Below are 20,578 nucleotides of genomic sequence, written 5' to 3'. Positions count from 1 at the left end.
GTGAATTATTATAAAGGCAATTGCTTATTTCCCTCGATCGAGTGAAAGACACGCGGGAAGAATTTATCTCTTTATAATATTTCCACAGTTTCACTCTTTCTTTATATTTGTGACATTTGCTTAAATAGATAATTTTCTGGTGGCTCTAACGATTTATTTAAGTGTTAATTCATGGATCTCTAATATTAATAACGTTTGTCACTTCTAATTTTATTTTTGTTTGTTATGCAAAATGGGATCTTTTTTTACCATCGCTTTTAAAAACAAAACTTTTTAACTATATTTTCCGCCTCAATCGTGATACATTGACTCTCTCCGGATTCTCCGCTGATTGGTGCAATAAATCGTCTGCTGATCCAGTGTGCTGGAGCCTTTCTAGTTGGGGGGTGGTCACTCTCTTACACTGCCGTTCATGTATGTTGGCACGAACGACAACTCTGCTAGGAGAATGGGGGTGGTATGTCTTAAGTTAGTGTCGTATAGCCTCCTGTCGCGGGTAGTCGAAAACAAAAGTTGTCGTAATGAAAATTTGCAAAACTTGTGGAGAAGGGTCTATAATTGAAGAAACTGAAGATGGGAAGACATTTTCTGTTTGTACCGACTGCGGCACACTAGATAATGAAACACCAGAACTAACATCAGAACAGCAGTTTAGAGTAAGAATCATAGACGAATAATTTTGGGATGTGATAATTCGGATATAGAAAAGTTATTATCAGGACGCTGTGCCCTGTTTGCCTTCGTCCGCCTTGATGCCCCTTTCGACTAGTTAATTATTAGAATAAATATGAAAGTCTTGAGTCTGACAAGCTTTCATTTATTCAAAACTGCACCCGCAGCAGAGCGTGGCACCTGTTATGCGGTGCTCTTGTTTTAGTAAACTCATGCCAGTTTTTGGTAAACTTGTACCTACCCGAAGTCAACTGGTACAAGATAAACATAAATTGGTCCATGATGGTCATTTTATTGATAAGTCTTAATAATAGAAATGAGGTCATTTTTAATTTGTTAAGAGTTGACTGTAAACCTTACTGATATGGTTTTAGTAAATTCTTTAAAGATTATTGATTTGTTGCTCTTACAAAATTTGAGATTTTATTCCATGTAATTTTGAACTTCATATTGTAACCCAGAGTTCAGGGGGAAGATTAAAAACTATTATATATATATATGTATTTTAAATATTTAATTAGTTCACCATAAATAATAAATATAACTGATACTGCAGTACATCTTGAAGGAAGAGATTCCGCAATCTGGAAATAATGATAATGCATTCATTATTTAAAGAATGCATAATATACGACTAGATAAAACACGAATGCCAATTATTCCCAGCCATTTGGTGTTGTCAGTCCGTCTGTCTTTCCGTCCGTCTGTCCGGCAATTTTGTGTCCGGAGCCATATCTTGGAAGTGCTATGGCGGATTTCATTGAAACTTGGTATGAGTATATATATGGATTAGAGGATGATGCACCTCTAACGGCATTGTAAGCCATTAAATAATCACAGAGTTACGGCCCTTTGTATCTCGAAAATTGCTTTTTTTCTGTGTTCGGAGCCATATCTTGGAAGTGCTTTTACAGATTTCATTGAAACTTGGTAGGAGTATATATATATATATATATATATATATATATATGGATAAGAGGATAATGCACGTTGGCGTTGTCCATCCGTCCAGACAACTTTTTGTGTCCAGAAGTATATTGGTGGGGGATATTAATTCAACAAATATGCTTGTTCAATCTAGTGGCCATGTTAACATATAGCAGATATGGAAAAATACAATTTCACATAAAATGCATCTTCTATAAATATAAACATTACAGAACATGCAACAGAAAATTACACTACACAGAAATACATAAAACAGATAACATTTGCAATGAACATCATTACATAGTCACGTACACAAATCATACAGCTCACTTACCAAAATGTGGTTCTGAATACTAAATCTTCACTCACACAATCATGTCTCGTTTGTCCATTGGCGAAACTGTAAGTGGATAACATGAACAGTGCAGACAAAGAATAGTGATAAAATGTTAAAATAGCAACTATACCGAATTCGAACACTACAACTTTAAGTCGAAGAATAAGAGAATTACATGTATATGAAATACGGGCAAACTGTGACAAATGAACCGTTCAAGTAGACAAATACTTGAACAAACCTTCTTAAGAAAGAAGATAAAACTAACAAATGCTGTACGTGAAATAAGAATGTGTCTTCCCGCTCTGAACTCCGTGGTCAATGTGATTTATACATCACTAAAGTCCTCGAGGATAACTCCTCGAGGATACCTACATAAGTTATTAACCAATCAATTTAAACTAACAACAAATTTAAACTAACAATAGAAATGATTACAAGAGCGTAGAAACCGGTCTCGTATAATTTAAAGGTGAAGTGGACTCGACCGACATAATTATTCTGAAGTATGGTAAAATATGATATGGGCACAATATCATATGCATTCAGTTTTAAATTGTGTTTGTTTTTTCACATATAATTGTTTTCACACCTGTAATGTTTTGCAGGGAACAACTATAACTGATGGCAATTTTTCCGGACTGAAGAACGGTTGCAAACGTTTCAACCGGAAACAGAAAGGATTTGAAAAATGGCATACAGATGGAAAATTACTAATAGCAAAGGTTGGGGCACAGATGAAACTAAATGAAAACATGATTGAAGGTGCCCAAGGCCATTTTGAGCTTGTATTCAATGATCTATTTAGAACGAGTACAAACTATAAACAAGCAATGTGTATTGCATGTCTCTTTGTTGAAACCAGAAACTCAGGGCGGGCAATTAGACTCATTGACCTGTGTAACTGTCTGAATGAGGCAAATCTACTGAGCAAATGTAGTAAGGCTGTGTATTACTTGAGGTCTATTCGCAATGTTCAAATTAAAGAACCATCTGTTGATGACAAAGTTGAACATTTGTTTTACAAGGGGTTGGAATGGACCAAGGTATAATAGAATTAACAAAGCAAGTTATGGATGTTGTTGTTGACGGGATTTCTTTCAGAAGGACGAAGTATACATCTAACTGTGATATGTGCAGGATAGTTTTGCTTGGCATGCAAGAACTACTGGGAGTCTACTTCTAAGACTTTCAAGAAGTACTGTGATAAATTTGGCTTCACAAAACTCAACTTATCTTAACGAAAGAAAACAAGAAGGTAAAACATTTTCTGGTTCCTTGGCAAAAGAACTACCATGGATGTCAAATAAAGACAAAAATTCGTGCTAGTGATCATATCAATGACATTATAAGAATAAATCATATCTTTTGGTTTAAAGCCAAGCTAACCAAACAGAAGTTAATCAAAAGGAAACTGGAAACAGATGTGAATAATACAAATATATATGATCCAACAGTTGGCAGTCAGAGTGCCATTGATGTAGGCAGTGATACAAATAAAAGTAGTGGTTGTCCAAAGAGCTGCAAAAAAGAGGAAATACCTGGAGAGCCAGATTGAACCAGCCATCATGGTCTTTAGAAATTGCCCAAGAACTGCACAATCAAGACATAGCAGGAGATCAAATGATGGTCATCCAGACAAGATTCAGGGGGATCAGTTGACTAGTTGTGTGCCTTGAAAATGGGTGTAATGATTCGGAGGAGATAGATTTGGGAAGTGATGATGACACAGATATTTAATATACTCAATCCTGATGAGGTCCTACAGCGCAAAGGAAGCATTGAACAAATTTGAGATTAAGTGAACCTTTGTCAGTTATATTCAGAGTAATGCAGGACAAACATCAATTTATAACTTATCTAATACTAAATAGTAATAAAAATGACCTTTTATGCCCCCTTTCGAAGAAAAGGTGGTATAATATAGTTTTCGCACTGTCAGTCTTCTGTCACACTTTTCGTGTCCGCTCTCTAATTCAAATAGTTTTCATGCTATCTTTACCAAACTTGGTCACAAGTTGTATCTAGTCAATATCTAGGTCAAGTTCGAGAATGGGTCATGGCCGGGTCAAGAACTAGGTCACGGGGTCGAAAAAACAAATCGAAAGGAAAGTAATAAGCTTTAATGGACATAATTATCTGACCTGCCAAATGATATTTCTTGTTAAATAAATCAAGCAGTGTTTCTGACAAACACATCATGGTAAAAGGTCAAGGTCATCCTTCAAGGTCTAAGGTCAAAAATACAAATCCAAGGGAAGTAATAAGCTTTAAAGGGAGATAATTATTCAATATTGAACATAGCAACTTGATATTTGGCATTCATTTGTATCTCACGGAGCTACACATTTTGAGTGGTGAATCTAAAGTCACGGTAGTGGCTTTAATTATTTGCTACTAAAAATAGATAGTGGCTTTTAATTATTTGCTACTTAAAATAGACATTTGTTAGAGACAATTATTTTCAAGGGAAGTAATTTATATAATTATAAATATCATATATATATTTCCTTACCAAGAATTTAAGTTCTTTTCACAGTTACTGTACAGATTTTTTACTTTGATTATTTATAACTCAAATGATTGATTTGTCAAAGTTTTTTTTAAATGATATTATCAGTTCTTTGTACGAATTTGTGAATGGTAGGGTTCATTACATACCTGTGGGACTTATGTCCATAGATACATGATGAACTCTGGCTATGCTCTCTTTGATAAACCACAAGCCTTGATTGTCAGTGATGTCTGACTTGGTCATTTTGACTGTCTACAGATCCCCCCCCGGTAGATTGGACAAAATCCAAGGGAAGTAATAAGCTTTAAAGGAAGATGATTTATAAACCTGCCAAATGATAAATAGAAATTTTATTTCAAAGCGAGGCAGTAGGGGGCATTATGTTTCTGACGAACACATATCTTGTTGTGTATGAAGTGCCTAAATGTACTACTAAGATAAGGTCTTGTTATTTGTTACATATTCACGGACAACAATTACTTTAATATTTATGTCTAGTATTGTCTACCCCTCCTTCGAAGAAAAGGGTGTATATTTGTTTGCATCTGTTGGACAATCGGTCATAAGAAAATTTTGTTTCCAAACAATATCTTAGAGCCCTTATGCATACCATCATCAAAATTGTTCAGAATTGAAGCTTACGAGGACATGTAACTAGAAATTTAAGAGGTTCACCATTTTTAACTCTTATCCATAAATACTGGATAAAATATGGTATATAACCGAATAAGTGATACTGTATGTGTTTGATTTGCATGATTATTGCTCTTTTCTGTGAATGTTAATAAGTTATTTACAATTAAATAGTTTTGTCGTAAATTGTAGTTTTGTTGTATACTTTAAAAACAAAGATATCTTATAACCAGCCACATATGCTCATCTTTTGTTTTGTTAGTATTACATGCGATCTAATTATTTCTTAAGATTTTAATCTCGCATTTTGCCTTTATTAATTTGTTGTCAATTCAGGTCGAAAATCCCTGTTACCAAACATAGACAACAGTGTCCGCTAAAGGACATGAGTTTGAATGAAGGTATTGCACTAAAAGTTCGTAAATAAATAGCTTATTTGAACGCCAGCATGTGGTTTCTTTAGGGGCCAGTCATGTCAAGGTCAGTGGGTCAGGTATCGATGAATAAAAAGATCAGCGGTCACTTGGTTTCCAGACAATAACTTCAGTTTGCATTGACCAATGTGGACGAAATCCCTGGTCTAGCCACACAACTTGTGTGGGGCTGTCTTGAAGTTCCTTCAATGCCCATTCCAACTTGCCTCTGATTTAAGTATGACAGTCGTCAGTTACTGGCACTTTGCTTTGGGAAACAAATTCAACCTAATAAACTGTTACACAAATTAGAAAAAAGCATAGATCAGTAACGTTAGCTTTATTTTGAAGTCACATTGAACAGTTCATCACCACATATCCTGAAGTTTTGTGTGCAGTGTGCTTCGTCAACTTTTAGCTCGTTGCCACTTTTTTCCTCATATCTTGATAAAACTTGCTCAGAATGCTTATCTGGACAGATGCATGTATCGAAAACATTATATATTGTAAATCAACGAAAATCAAAGGCATCATTTTTTTCAGCGCAATAATAATCGAGCTACTGCGTTGAAACTTAAAGTAAGTGACAGGGAAGTCAAAAAGGAAATCTCAACGCAACCATCAACGTTGATACCCCAAGCCAATCTGAACGCTTCGGACAGTGGGCTACACCACACGATCGCCGTTATGGCGGAATTGTCCGAGGGTTCCCGATTGACCCCAAGCAATAACGTGCATAGTTTAAGCACACACAAAATTTCGGAAAAAAAAACCAATTCAAACTAAAAAAAGTCCTTTGTTGAACCTGGTAAAGACCCCATTCTGTATGTATTTTGCTTTAATTTTCTGGACAACGCACCGATGAATGTATTTATCTTGACATTAAAATACTTAAAACGCTAAATAACAGTTAAACTAATATAAATAATTGAGAACGTCTCTCAAACGTAGACTGCATCTGTCAGTGCATGTTAGAAGCACCATTCTACTGTTCGGTTATCTAAAAATAGCAATTCATTTGCTGAGAGACGCTTTGATGCTTTGTAGACTTCTCTTCGTTATTCGTTAATGCATAAACTTATCAAACGGATGTATTTAATTGATGCGCTATATAATGTATTGTTTTCTGTCTATTCATGCATAAAACTGTCACCCTTTTGCTGACAAATGCATTCAAGGGTCCTTTTCACAGATTTTATCAGGTTTTGAAGTTCTTCATTAAATGCTTTATATTGATAAATGCAGACATTGTATCTTAAAAGCTCAATTAAAAAATCAAAAATAAAATTAAAAAAGTAACTCTCAGCAGGGCTCGAACCACTTACCCCTGGAGTCGTGGAGTAAACAAGTCTACCACTTAGACCACTCGGCCATTCTTCCTGATACAATGACATATGTGTTTTACACTTTATATAAGCAATCCTCATAGTTTCACAAAATGTAACGACAACAACAGAACTCTCCAAATTATTCATTCGTGTCGCGTTGCAACGCTTGATAATTTTCAGGTTTGAACTGTTCCGTTCGTGCCGAAACCCGGGATTGAACCGGGGGCCTTTAGATGACTGTTGCGTTAACAACTTCAGTCTAACGCTCTCCCAACTGAGCTATTCCGGCTGACATTCACTTATGTACTGCTATTTGGTGAAGCTGTGTATAGTGATCGTTATTATATGTCTATTAATAAACTAATACATTGTACGTTTTCGTACCACTACGCCTTCCAATAAACTTTTTGGCGCGATAGGTCGTCAAATATCGTACTTCATTGATTCTCCACTAAATAAGCAAATTAAAAAAACCACAAAATAAATATATTTTGATTATGTTTTGTTTTTATACTAAACATTATTGGTTTTTATACAAAACCAGAAAGTTTCGCATATTTGCCCAGTCCCTGTGATCTTTCCCCTGTGATCAGTTGTGGATCAGTTATTAATTAAAACAATTAGCTTTGCATTATTGGCAATACATGTTGTAATAAATGTAATAGGCACAAATGCAGTACTTATTTACACTAATTTACAAAAAAAAATCACCACTATGCAAGATATTCTTAAAACAAAAATATATACATTGGTCCGTAAAATAACTTCTCCTCCCATAAGCGAAAAAAATGCATTACATACTAGTCGCCGCCCTCCAGGGCGACGCCAATTACCAGGAAGTAGCAATCTGGTCGTCAGGTAGTCGGACCAATTGGTTTTCAACCGAAATACGGAACATGGCCTATTCTATAACTATTGATATCGGAAATGTTTGCCCTTTTTAAAACTTCACATTATACATATGTTAAATCACAATATGTATAATTTAAGAAATGTTAAACCTACAACAGACTTTAATTAAATTGATTGCCAAACAATTATCCACTTGTATTAATATTTGACGATGTTGACGTCCACGCATTCTGACGTGCTACAGGCATTGGTTAATGTGTTTGCTGCGTTTAATGGGTTTGCATTATAGGCTTTTACGACATAAGTTACTTTTTTTTTACTGAAATGCACAAGTTCTGATAATAGTTATAATTTTTATGTTCCCCACTATAGTAGTGGGGGACATATTGTTTTTGCCCTGTCTGTTGGTCTGTTGGTTGGTTGGTCTGTTGGTTGGTTTGCGCCAACTTTAACATTTGCAATAACTTTTGCAATATTGAAGATAGCAACTTGATATTTGGCATGCATATGTATCTCGTGGAGCTGCACATTTTGAGTGGTGAAAAGTCAAGGTCAAGGTCATCCTTCAAGGTCAAAGGTCAAATATATGGGTCAAAATCGCTCATCTAATGTACACTTTTGCAGTATTTCAATATTCAAGATAGCAACTTGATATTTGGCATGCATGTGTATCTCATGGAGCTGCACATTTTGAGTGGTGAAAGGTCAAGGTCATCCTTCAAGGTCAGATGTCAAATATATGTGGCCAAAATCGCTTATTTTATGAGTACTTTTGCAATATTGAAGATAGCAACTTGATATTTGGCATGCATGTGTATCTCATGGAGCTGCACATTTTGAGTGGTGAAAGGTCAAGGTCAATGTCATCCTTCAAGGTCAGAGGTCAAATATATGTGGCCCAAATCGCTAATTTTATGAATACTTTTGCAATATTGAAGATAGCAACTTGATATTTGGCATGCATGTGTATCTCATGGAGCTGCACATTTTTAGTGGTGAAAGGTCAAGGTCAAGGTCATCCTTCAAGGTCAAATATATGGGTCAAAATTGCTCATGTAATGTCACTTCTGCAATATTGAAGCTAGCAATTTTATATTTGAAATGCATGTGTATCTCATGGAGCTGCACATTTTGAGTGGTGAAGGGTCAAGGTCATCCTACAAGGTCAAACGTCATATAGGGGGACATTGTGTTTCACAAACGCATCTTGTTCTAATTATATTTTAAGTGCGTATGATTTGTTGAGAAGTAGCCGACTCATGCAGTTTTGTAAAGCGCAGTATGTTTCTGTAGTGTCATCTTTTAGTCTCAGATTGTATTTATTTCGTCTGTTTGCTACATCGTCGTGGGTTTGAGGGGTCAACTTCAACAGCCACAGCTTTCTCATACAGACAGCAATGGAAGTTGTCAACAGTAACGTATGTCTTGCAGGTTATTCTGGACAGGGAAGACATTTTTAATGCCTCTACCACGTTGTATTCTGGACAGGGAAGACATCTTTCAATGCCTCTACCACATTGTATTCTGGACAGGGAAGACATCTTTCAATGCCTCTACCACATTGTATTCTGGACAGGTAAGACATCTTTCAATGCCTCTACCACATTGTATTCTGGACAGGGAAGACATCTTTCAATGCCTCTACCACATTGTATTCTGGACAGGGAAGACATCTTTCAATGCCTCTACCACATTGTATTCTGGACAGGGAAGACATATTTCAATGCATCTATCACATTAAGTTTTCTGACTGTAAATACAACAATTTATGTCTGCTATAATTCTATATATTTAAAACAAAATTAACAATATTATGAATAAATAATTTATGACTTCAATTTTGAAAGTAGAATTGGTTTAAATTGCATTTTAAACGTGTGCACATAATATATAACAATTTAACAATTAAGGAAATATATCTACAGCTGTGTTGAAAAATAACTTTGGCTAAGATGTTCGAATTGTATAAGAGTTTTGCATTGAATAACAATGGCAAATCAAATAAAAAGATCGTTTTGATTTATTTAGGATTTTAATCTAGTTGAAAACTCATTTCAAGGGTAAATGATATTAGTAAAAGAAACCTTACCCTGAAGAAGAAATAGAAATTTACTGTCGATTTCTTAGTTTGCTACTACACATGGAGACTTTTCTAACGCAACACGTTTTCAAATGAATATATACAGCTCCCTTATTTCTGAACGGATTTTGTTAAATTTGGACCAAGAATAATTCAAAACATAATTATAAATTTCTGTTAAATCGATGGACATTGATTGACATCCATAAGTCGAACCCTCAAAATAATACAACGTAAAATAATAACATTGTGAAATGTCACGAATATAAAAAAAATCGAGTGATTAATTCAAGGTGTGTCCTCCCGTGGCTGTTACAACGTGAGCACATCTCTTTCTTATTGAAGCCACGCAGTGCTCATGGTGAGCTTTTGTGATCGCTTTTTGTCCGTCGTGCGCCGTGAGCCGTCAACATTTGCCTTGTTAACTCTCTAGAGGCCACATTAATTGTTCAATCTTCGTGAAATTTGATCAGGAGATTGGTGTTAATGATATCTTGGAGCATTTCGAAAATGGTTACGTTTGCTTGAAAAACATGGCTGCCAACGGGCGGGGCATTATTTTCTTATATGGCTATAGTAAATTCTTGTTAACACTCTAGAGGCCACATTTACTGTCCAATCTTGATGACACTTGGTCAGAAGATTCATTCCAATAATATCTTGGAAAACTTTTAAAATGATGCCGGTTGGTTGAAAAACATGGCCGCCAGGGGGCGGGGCATTTTTCCTTATATGGCTATAGTAAAACCTTTTTAACACTCTAGAGGCCACATTTATTTTCCGATCTTCATGAAACTTGGTCAGAAGATTTGTCCCAATGATATCTTGGATGAGATTGAAAATAATAACCTTTGCTTGAAAAACATGGCTACCAAGGGGCGGGACATCTTTCCTTATTTGGTCATATTTTGCTATAGTAAAATCTTGTTAACACTCTAGAGGGAACATTTATTGTCAAATCTTCATGAAACTTTGTCAGAAGATACAACCTAATAATACTCGGACGAGTTTAAAAATGATGCCCTTTTGTTGAAAACCATGGCCGCCAGGGGGCGGGGCATTGTTCCTTATATGGTTATAGTAACACGTTGTTAACACTCTAGGGGCCACATTTATTGTCCAATCTTCATGAAATATGGTCAGAAGATTTGTCTTATTGATGTATTAGATGAGTTCGAAAAAGGTAACGTTTGCTTGAAAAACATGGCTGCCAAGGGGCGTGGCATTTTTACTTATATGGCTATATATGGCTATAGTAAAATCTTGTTAACACTCTAGAGGCCACATTTATAGTCCGATCTTCATGAAACTCGGTCAGAAGATTCATTCTTATAATATCTTGGACGATTGCAAAAATTATGCCGGTTGATGAAAAACATGGCCACCACGGGGGCGTGGCATTTTTCCTTATATGTCTATAGTAATATAAAGTAGTAAAACCTTGTTAACAATCTAGGTGTCACATTTATTTTCCGATCATCATGAATTTTGGTCAGAAGAATTGTCCTAATGGTATCTTGGATGAGTTCGAAAGTTGTTTTAGTTGTTTTAAAAACATGGCCACCAGGAGCGGGACATTTTTCCCTATATGACTATATATGGCTTAAGTAAAACCTTGTTAACACTCAGAAAATTGGTCTCAATGAAATCTTGGATAAGTTCGAAAATAATTATGTTTGCTTGAAAAACATGGCTTCCAAGGTGCGGGGCATTTTTCCTTATATGGCTATAGTAAAATCTTGTTAACACCCTAGAGACCACATTTACTGTCCGATCTTCATGAAACTTAGTTAGAAGATTCATCCCGATAATATCTTAGAAGAGTTCAAAAATGATGCCGGTTGGTTGAAAAACATGCTGCCAGGGGGCGGGGCATTTTTCCTTATTTGGCTATAGTAAAACCTCGTTAACATTCTAGAGGCCACATTTATTTTCCGATCTTCATGAAACTTGGTCAGAAGATTTGTCCCAATAATATCTTGTTATCTCAGGTGAGCGACTTTTGGCCTTTCAGGCCCTCTTGTTTTTATTTAAAACGTTGAGGGCTTAACTTGATGACTTTCTATTGCAACAATTTTTAAACTTGAGTATCTCAGTTACAAGTAAAGATTAAGATTTTAAAATGTACCTGTGATCATTTGCGATAAAATCATTCATCCCTGACGACCGGACGCTTGAGCATGTGGGGAGCATGCCAATGGCGCGGTTGCTCTACGTAACATTCATGCGAGCCATATTGTTGTTTTTTTTCAAATAATTATATGTTTTCCCGGTGTAAGAACCCACCAAGAATGATGAAATAAAAATAAAAATATAATTATATCGCGTTTCACCATTTCCGCGTGCAAAAAGGCGAAACGATACCCGTCCCATGTGCTAAAGTATCCGATCGTCACGGATAAATGATTTTATGGAGAGCTTGCTCAGATTGTAGTCAAATGATCCCATGTGCAATTTTAAATCAAAATGTTTACTAATGAGTGCGATATTCAAGTTTGAAAAGTGTTGCGTTATAAAAGTCTCTAAGTGTACAGATAGTGGCATCGTAGTTTCAAATCGTTTGATATCAGTAGAAGTATCAGTGTTATGGGTATTATATTTGATATATTAGTTATGATTTCATAAGTGTTTTCAAATACCTTATTTGCAATACCCATCATGTTATGGGCTTGCTTTGCATCACAGTGAAAAACGATGCACCGATTCAGAAGATTTGAGACACATTTACAAGGAAAATCCTTTTAATACTGCTGAAGATGTCTAGAACATACGCCGTGTACGCTTCCCTTCGTGTGGCCTGTAAAAGGAAACACATTAAAATGTGTTCGTAATTATTAACTTAAGTTTAAATCACAAAAACCTTGATAAGTCTAAATATGATCATGCAATTATTAATTAACTGAAAATGTTTCATACTAAGCTTTCTTTAAGTTTAAAAGTAGTAACAAACTGGTCATACGTTACTGAAAGGGTTTTAACTATTCTTCGTTTTACCGTAAGTAACACTTCGTTCCTGCTCCGCGGAATTCCCCATCAGTCTATGAGCTCTCAGGGGCCAGGATATAGAGTAAGCCAACTAAGAACAAACCATATTATTGGCAGGAAGTGTTTATGCTATTATGTTAAAATTTTGAACCTTTGCTCGTAGTTAAGCGATGGAAGTTTGGTAAACTTACTTACGTCCATGGTTCCAATTAATAGCGACTGGAAATTATGAGTTCTGGAAATAACGTAATACGAGGTAACTGCAAAAAATAAATAATAATGAGCGAGCATGTTAAAGAGTCGAAGTAAATGGCAGTTAAAACAGTCTTTATTATTTTTGATTTAATAAAGTTTAATGTGTCATGCAAACATACACATTAAAACTATGCATTAATATCGTTGGTCCTAATAATATCAATGGCCCTGATTTATAGAAGCTTATTAGCAATTGCGATGATGTTAATACCAACATGATGCTATTGCTGACCCCATCCTGAAATGCGCAATAAAGTATACTTACTGAAGTTAATAAAATATAAGCCAGGCTTATATAGACAGAAAACAGGCATATTTTTGTGGATAATATTTACTTATTATTAAAGAAATAGAAAACCTCACTGAGGGCCCTATGGCAGAAAAGTGACTAGCCAGGCAGCCCAAAATAGTATATGGACCGAAGCCGAAGGCTGGGTATCCATATACTATTTGGGGCTGCCTGGCTTGTCACTATACTGCCATTGGGCCTGAAGTGAGGTTTTCTAATTCTTATGTTATACCGACCCTCTTTGTGCAGATAAATGTTCAATTCAAAATATTCAAAATAGCTCCCGCTGAATATGCGCGCGCATCTTTACAGGGCACTATTCAAAATAACTGACCTGTGAAGTTTATAAACGCAAAGAAGAAAAAATTTATGTGAGGTATAATATTCTTAAATATGACTATCCATAATGTATATTCTGCTTAGAATAAATATAACTATCAGTTAAAAGTAATTTGTTTATTTATACAAGCTCAATGTTTGTTCCTTTATTGTAATATTTTAGAGTGCAACATATAACACACTGGATAAACCTTACAGATTCAAGTTTTTATAAAACAAAGTACTACAAATAAAATACATTGAACCTAAGGCGCAACAACTTTGGCTAAGAGTCTGACTCTGTGATGTTTGGATTTTTGGTTTGACCGATACAAAGGCCAAGTGTTGTTGCCTTGCGCTATTTAACATTGCTGTGAAACGCTGAATCATGTACCTCAACTTGAAAACGGCATTTAACTCGGCCTTGGTTTGACATATATACTGGCTTGATTAAGCTCCCTTTAGTTATCTGTATCATGTACAATGGTTCTCATAATTTCGGCCCTTCTGATTGTAAGCTAAGATTTGTTACTTAGCGCATGTTCTTGTTCTAAAAATGGTATCTCAATAGAACATCGAAACTCTTGGTCGTATTGTTCGTGAAATATTTTTACATTTTATTAAAATATAAGCGGCATATAAAACATTTGATAAAGCTGCTAAATATCCATTTACAAAGTAACATAATTGTGTGTTACGTAATTTGAAAATCATAGCATCACCCTGGTATAAACATGACATTCTTTTCACTGAACACCAAAAATCATGAGAATGATCGTCGAAATAGTCATCGACATCCATCATATAAATTAACACTTAAAAATGGTTAAAAAGTAACTTTCCAGCACTTCTTGAGTTTTTTTTCGTATCAGCCACAATTATACGAGAAGGGCCGATACTATTAGATTAAGGGATAATTTTATAAGGAAACAATGCAAAATCTTTAACCAAACACTAGTTAATTTGACAATATAGCTTATTTCCCAAACCCACCAGGCAGAGAGTTAACATAAGCATGTATTTGTATTTAGTGTCTTAGATAATTAAATGATTTTTTATTCATATAACTTTTTTTTACACATATGAGGGGCGATTGTTCACGAATATTCGGTACATGTAAGCAGGGATAGCTTAAGATGCCTATTGATATACCATTATTTGTTATAAAATGTCCTATTTGAAACCAGGATTTAACACAAGTCAAGTACATATACTTTTATCTTTCCAACTTTTATCTTTCCAATAATAAGCATCAAACCAGGATGAAATTCGGATTGTCAAAGCAGGAACATTTAAGTGACCCAACATGGCCAGCGATGCTTGATACGAGAATATAATTTATGAATTGCAATGTAATTGTACTGACTCAATAAATATCGTTATCAGAGATGTTTGAAAATTGTCAACGACATATAGAGATTTGATAAAAAACACACATCCTAAAACCCCGAGAGCCCTTACAGGAGACATCGAACCCTTTCGCAATATGCATCGCCGAACCCGTTCCATACCATTACTTATTGTTAGATTAGGGTCCCGGTTTGAAGTTTGTTGTTCTCTAATACCGATACGTAGTTGACTTATCGTACTCATTTGTAATCAATGCAATTTGGTTGATTAAAAATATATGTATATTTGTTTTATGTGAATAATTCTGTATAACCTACGCCACAATAGATATATCTATTCAACTCGAGTTTATCTTTGATAAAATAAAACATCTCAGAGTCTTGCTGTTTTAAGAAGAGATGTTTTAAGTCATTTTGCAATCTAATGATACATAAATTATGTGAATTTGTTTTCTTTTAATAAGAATTTATATGTCGGGGAAATCATCATCCGCATGCCTCGTTAGATTTCTTATAAATCATGTTACCACTGAAATTGAAGCGGGGTTAGACACACGAAACTAATCTTTGATTGCTTACCACCACAGGCACTCGGCATAAGTTACTGCCCACCCCCACCCCCCTAGCTGCTAGCCTCCCAAAACTCTCAAAATTGCCCATTGGATATACAAAATAACAAGACAAAAAGTTAATCGATATATATATATATAAAAAAGTTAATCGATATATATATATATACTTATACGTATTACTTATATATATATATAAGTAAAAAACAAATTTCGACTAATTTTTTTGCCTGGACAAATGGACAATTTTGAGAGTTTTTGGAGGGGGTAGCAACTTGGGGGAGGGATATAGTAACTAAATCCGAGTGCCTGTGCTTAGGCCTAAAAAACATGTTTGTTTCAGGTTACCCGACCGACCGTGTCAGTTTACCCCCGACTGCAATTTTTTCTACCCCCCGACTGCAATTTTTTCTAATGAAAAAAAATCGCGTTTTACACTATTCGGCCGCAGTCTACACAATAGGTCAGTAGACGTGCTATGCGTGTTTACATAACGCCCAACACTTAATCCAGTTCCGTGATGTTCTCTTGAATCAGTATACAGTACAACTACTGTTGCAATAATTACTCAACTTAAAGACCGTAACGAATTATTCGCGATATAATTGTGTTAAAAAATAACAAAGAAACTTTTAACCGAAATCAACAGAATTCAATGTTCTCTGCGCTAAAAGATTCGTATAAAAAATCAATACACGCACGCTTTTTACGCGTATACCTTGACCTTGTACATTGCCGCATAATTTTCGCGCTTATTTGTCCGGAAATATACATGATGACTATATTGGATGCATTTTGTAAACGTCGTGTTATCATAAAAAAATCGGAAGTGTGTTTCGAATTACAAATGATTATTCTCATGTGGGAATTTAACCGAACATTTATACTTGTTTCATAATTGTTATGAATTAAATATTGATTTGTTTAAACGCTTTGCGTGTCGAAAAAAATGTCTTGATAATATAATGCAGTAAAAGCACAATTTCCAGGAGGACAACACCCGTTGGCTATCATCAGTCTCTTACGTAACTTGCCATGGTTTTATCGCGGAGACGTACACTGTTTGGACCAATTAATGTGGTACATAATTTTATGTAGGTTAAACAAAGCCATAAAACTACAATAACCCCTTGAAATTATAGATTGATAGTGACATGGGGTTATTGACGCTTATCTGATTCACACTGTTTCCACCAGTTAATATCAGATCCTACAGAAAAAAAAATTCCCTACCTACCGACCCTCATTTTTTTGAGTCCGTAACCTGAAACAAAATGTTTTTTTTAGGCCTTACCACATTTAAAATCTATTTGCCTAGTTGTTTCCCCAAAAGGATTGTTTAAAATTCTTTTGGATATTTTTAATGATAATATATTTCAGTCGCGCTCTGGAAAATACGGGGCTTAATTCAAGTGCATCAGACACTTCCGATCAGCATGTGCATACAGTACAGGCTAATCAGGGACGACACTTTCCGCGATTGGTGAATGTTTCGTTGAAAGGAAGTCTCTTCTAAATGAAAATCCAGTCTAGGCGGACAAGTGTCGATCCTGATAAGCAAACTGCACAGGTCAATCTGGGACGATATTAAACGCACTTGCATTTTGCTCCTTTTTTCCGATAGCGCGGCTTATTTATTATGTTTTATATTTTGCAAGTTGTGGCTATTTGAAGATTCATGAATCAGAATCCTGTTTGACACACGGACACTGTAATTAAATGTATTGAATTGTTAAGATTTTTTTTATCGATTGCAATATAATCATCATTCTTCACTATGCATAGGCGTTATAATATATCCGTGTGGCTATACATTGAACGGATTTCGACTATTTGATTTCAATATGTATTTAAATGTGCATCCTGTTTTATATTTAATTCAACTTGACACAACTTAATCGGTTAATGAGAAGGCGGACACAATATTTCACCATCCGAGTCTTAATTGTTTTAAAGTTGACATACTTATCGATATCACCCAGAAGAGCATGTATTTAGCGATAATTGTCCGGATAAACCAGCGGTTAATCTAAGGCGGACGCACTGCTCAACAGAATCCTATTTCGAACACAATATCGCCGCCTTGGAGGAAAAAGGTACCATATGACATTGAAATTAGAAGGCACATGGTACCTTTTGGCACCAATGGGGCGATATTTTGTCTTCCATTTACATGCGTTAAATCGGACAAGAAGTCGATTTAAGGGCCGTCCATTAAGTATGGCACGCTTTTTTTGACCTTTTTTAACCCACATCCCTCCCTGTCACAAACTGTCACAAAATCTTGGACCCCCCCCCCCCCCTTAAAAAGGTCACAAACTCACACTTTCGATTATTTTTTATAATTAATACCTATTTCAAATTTAATCTACAACGCAATTCACTATTAAACCGTATTAAAAGTTCACTTAGAAAGAACTTTCACATTATTAAAATGACTTTAATAATAAAATAGTTAATTGTCAACAGTTGTCACAGTAAACATATAACTCGCTGAACTAATTAATAGAGGCTATTAGCCAAAGTTTAACATCACCATGAGGTCTGGCATTTACTCGCATTTCCAACACTCATAACAAACCGCGAGCCTTTGGCCTCAGACTTTTATGACTGTAGGGTTGTTACGGTGGGCAGAATGAATATTTATCCTTGTGTTAACCTCTAATATCAACGAAATTATAATTAAGATTTTCTAATTACTAATTAATAAATGGAACAGTCCAATAAATTATTTCGTCATTTACCAATGAAATCTGCGTGGAGGTTGTGCCTATTGAACACGCCGGCCAAGCCAAGGTGCCCATTACAAATTCGAACAGCACATTGATGAGATACGCAATTCGTCTTATTTTGACATAAAACTAAATCAAATGTTTCACTTTTTTTTGAAAATTATTTTTAAATTATACTTAAGAAATAAGGTGTTTGCGTTTAAAGACCGTGTCGTTGTATATTCAAAATGCATGAATAGTATCAAAGCATCCTTTGTGAGAACGACCACAAAACAGCGACCTATGCTCAGCGGGTGGAGTAATCCCAAGCGAAACCTGTATCACATCCCTGCCGCCAATACACACCACTTCACAATTTTCAATTATAATATAATATTATCAGAGGGGGTTATCACGTGATAGTCAAGATGGCGACGTCCATGCCGAGGCAAGTATTTTTCCCGTTTTATACCCTCTATTACTTGTATAAATTTTCTAAATGCCGCTCACTTTCCTGCCTGACCTAATTACAGATCAACTTAAAAAATAGAGGAGTAAAGTCGAGAGTAAAGTCGAGATATAAAGCGAATTTTAATACGAAATAAACGCTCATCACCTTTTTACTGGTATGGTTTGAAAGTGAGTGTTATTTTAACATTTAACAAAAGAAATAAAGGGAATAAAAAAGCGAAAAGTATTTGTCTCGGTATGAACGTCGCCATCTTTACTTTAACGTGATTAACCCCTCTGATTATTATGGTTTAATGTTCTCTTGTTGTGTTTTCTATTTTAACTGTATTACATTTTTATCATGATCATTTTTTATGAAAATTGCTATGATTTTCACCCAATTTGAAAATAAAAACAAGCTAATATTTCTTATAGATCTGGATGAATTAAAGTACAGTAGGTATCACATAGGAGATAATTGTTGCGAGAATATGGAAAGGCAAGTAGGCCGGTATGTACACAAAAACAAACTTTACGAAGCTGCCAGGATGTTTGTTTGCTTGGTTGGTCTTCACACCGTTAAGCCGTGGATTCCTTCGGCTCCCTAACACATAGTCCAATGCCCACTCTCCCCCCACCCACACACTCACGTGTTTTCGTAATTCTGGTTTACGTACCGTCGCTTAAATTAACTTAACTGTACTCAACACTAGCAGTATTCATCATATACGCGTACGACCGAGTATGCTTACTTGTTGGGCGGCAAAAAAGTATATTTATTGTATAAACGTGCAGTTTTAGAATGGGATGCGTTTGATCCAGCTCTCATGAAATCTTTCATGTTTACCAATCAGTATTTATCGTTCGCCATAGGTAGTTGGTAAGAATGAATTTTTTTACCTTTCATTGTAGGTTAATGGAATAGAGGAAAACGTATACTGCGAGTACTGCGTATCGGTAGTGAGAACGCCGTATCGATGCAATCCAAAACATTCCGAATATCTGCCCCAAAACTTCTTAGTTCCGGTGCCGAATGTTAACAAGCCTTTTCCCACTTTATTTAAAATACAAAATAACTGTTAAATGGCCTGTCTACGGGTAAGTATGCTCTCGTTTAAACAAAATACGATGTCAGTGTCAAAATCGTGCACAGTTGCATAAGTTTTGTTAAGGATTGAGAAAGTATTTCACGTTTTCGATTGCTATTTTACCGAAAAGAAACATGCCATATTAAAATGACGTCACATGGTGATGCGCGTGTTAGACGATGCTGTACTTTTACATATATGGGCATGCTACTACTATTACTATTACTCATTCAAACTTCATACCATTCAATTGAAATTAAATGTTGCTTTTTTGTCTCGTATATTTTTCCATGGTGTTCCCAATTAATGTTTTCTATTTTCAGTTTCCCACTATCGTCAAAATTGATCTGAAGAGAAGTCGATGTGAAATTGTTAAAACTATATTGACACTAGTGGACTAGAAAGTTCGAAGTTATTGCTAAGTTGTTGTTTTTTAAATGTAATCATGTTGACTTTATTTTGGTATTTTTTTTATGAAATCACATATTCTATATACATATAAAACATTAAAATATGAATACTACTGAAATAAAAGGTAAAATGTTATGTTTTTTTTTAACTAACAATAACTCTTATTATATATATATAGAACACCACTGACAGGTTCGAACTTTGCTAGTAATCTAGAAAGCAGCTAACCGTTAATACACCGATACGCAGTACTTCTCATAACAAGAAAATAGCGTCCAACCGTAAGCAGAACCCAGCCGATATCGAGATAAAATGTCCCATCATAGCATAATGGAACTTATTTTCTTCAAAAAATGGAAAAATATAACAACGAACAGATTTGTTTTCTTTGAT

At 35.3% G+C, this 20,578-nt stretch overlaps 1 protein-coding gene and 1 non-coding gene across 2 annotated transcripts; one reads left to right on the top strand and one right to left on the bottom strand.

Moving 5' to 3' along the window:
• Positions 1–445: 445 nt before the first annotated feature.
• LOC127841836 (uncharacterized) lies at positions 446–20,250 on the top strand. Its single transcript, XM_052370958.1, has 3 exons — positions 446–656; positions 9,112–9,256; positions 20,098–20,250. The coding sequence occupies exons 1-3, from the start codon at positions 522–524 to the stop codon at positions 20,118–20,120; spliced, it is 303 nt and encodes a 100-aa protein (XP_052226918.1). The 5' UTR covers positions 446–521; the 3' UTR covers positions 20,121–20,250.
• On the bottom strand, positions 7,028–7,117 carry Trnaf-gaa (transfer RNA phenylalanine (anticodon GAA)). The gene is given in 2 exon segments: positions 7,028–7,063; positions 7,081–7,117. It is a non-coding gene; the product is annotated as a tRNA-Phe (tRNA).
• Positions 20,251–20,578: the final 328 nt, after the last annotated feature.

This window comes from Dreissena polymorpha, chromosome 8 (assembly GCF_020536995.1).
Source record: "Dreissena polymorpha isolate Duluth1 chromosome 8, UMN_Dpol_1.0, whole genome shotgun sequence".
NCBI lineage: Eukaryota > Metazoa > Mollusca > Bivalvia > Myida > Dreissenidae > Dreissena > Dreissena polymorpha.
Note: the sequence above shows the minus strand (reverse complement) of the source record. Positions and strands in the feature narration are given on the sequence as shown.

What these genes read in the sequence shown, in the direction of transcription:
- LOC127841836 (XM_052370958.1), top strand. Translation starts at nt 522, where the DNA reads ATGAAAATTTGCAAAACTTGTGGAGAAGGGTCTATAATTGAAGAAACT. An exon ending in CATCAGAACAGCAGTTTAGA is followed by an intron (nt 657 to 9,111) that starts GTAAGAATCATA and finishes TATGTCTTGCAG; the next exon opens with GTTATTCTGGACAGGGAAGA. An exon ending in CCACATTGTATTCTGGACAG is followed by an intron (nt 9,257 to 20,097) that starts GTAAGACATCTT and finishes TTCTATTTTCAG; the next exon opens with TTTCCCACTATCGTCAAAAT.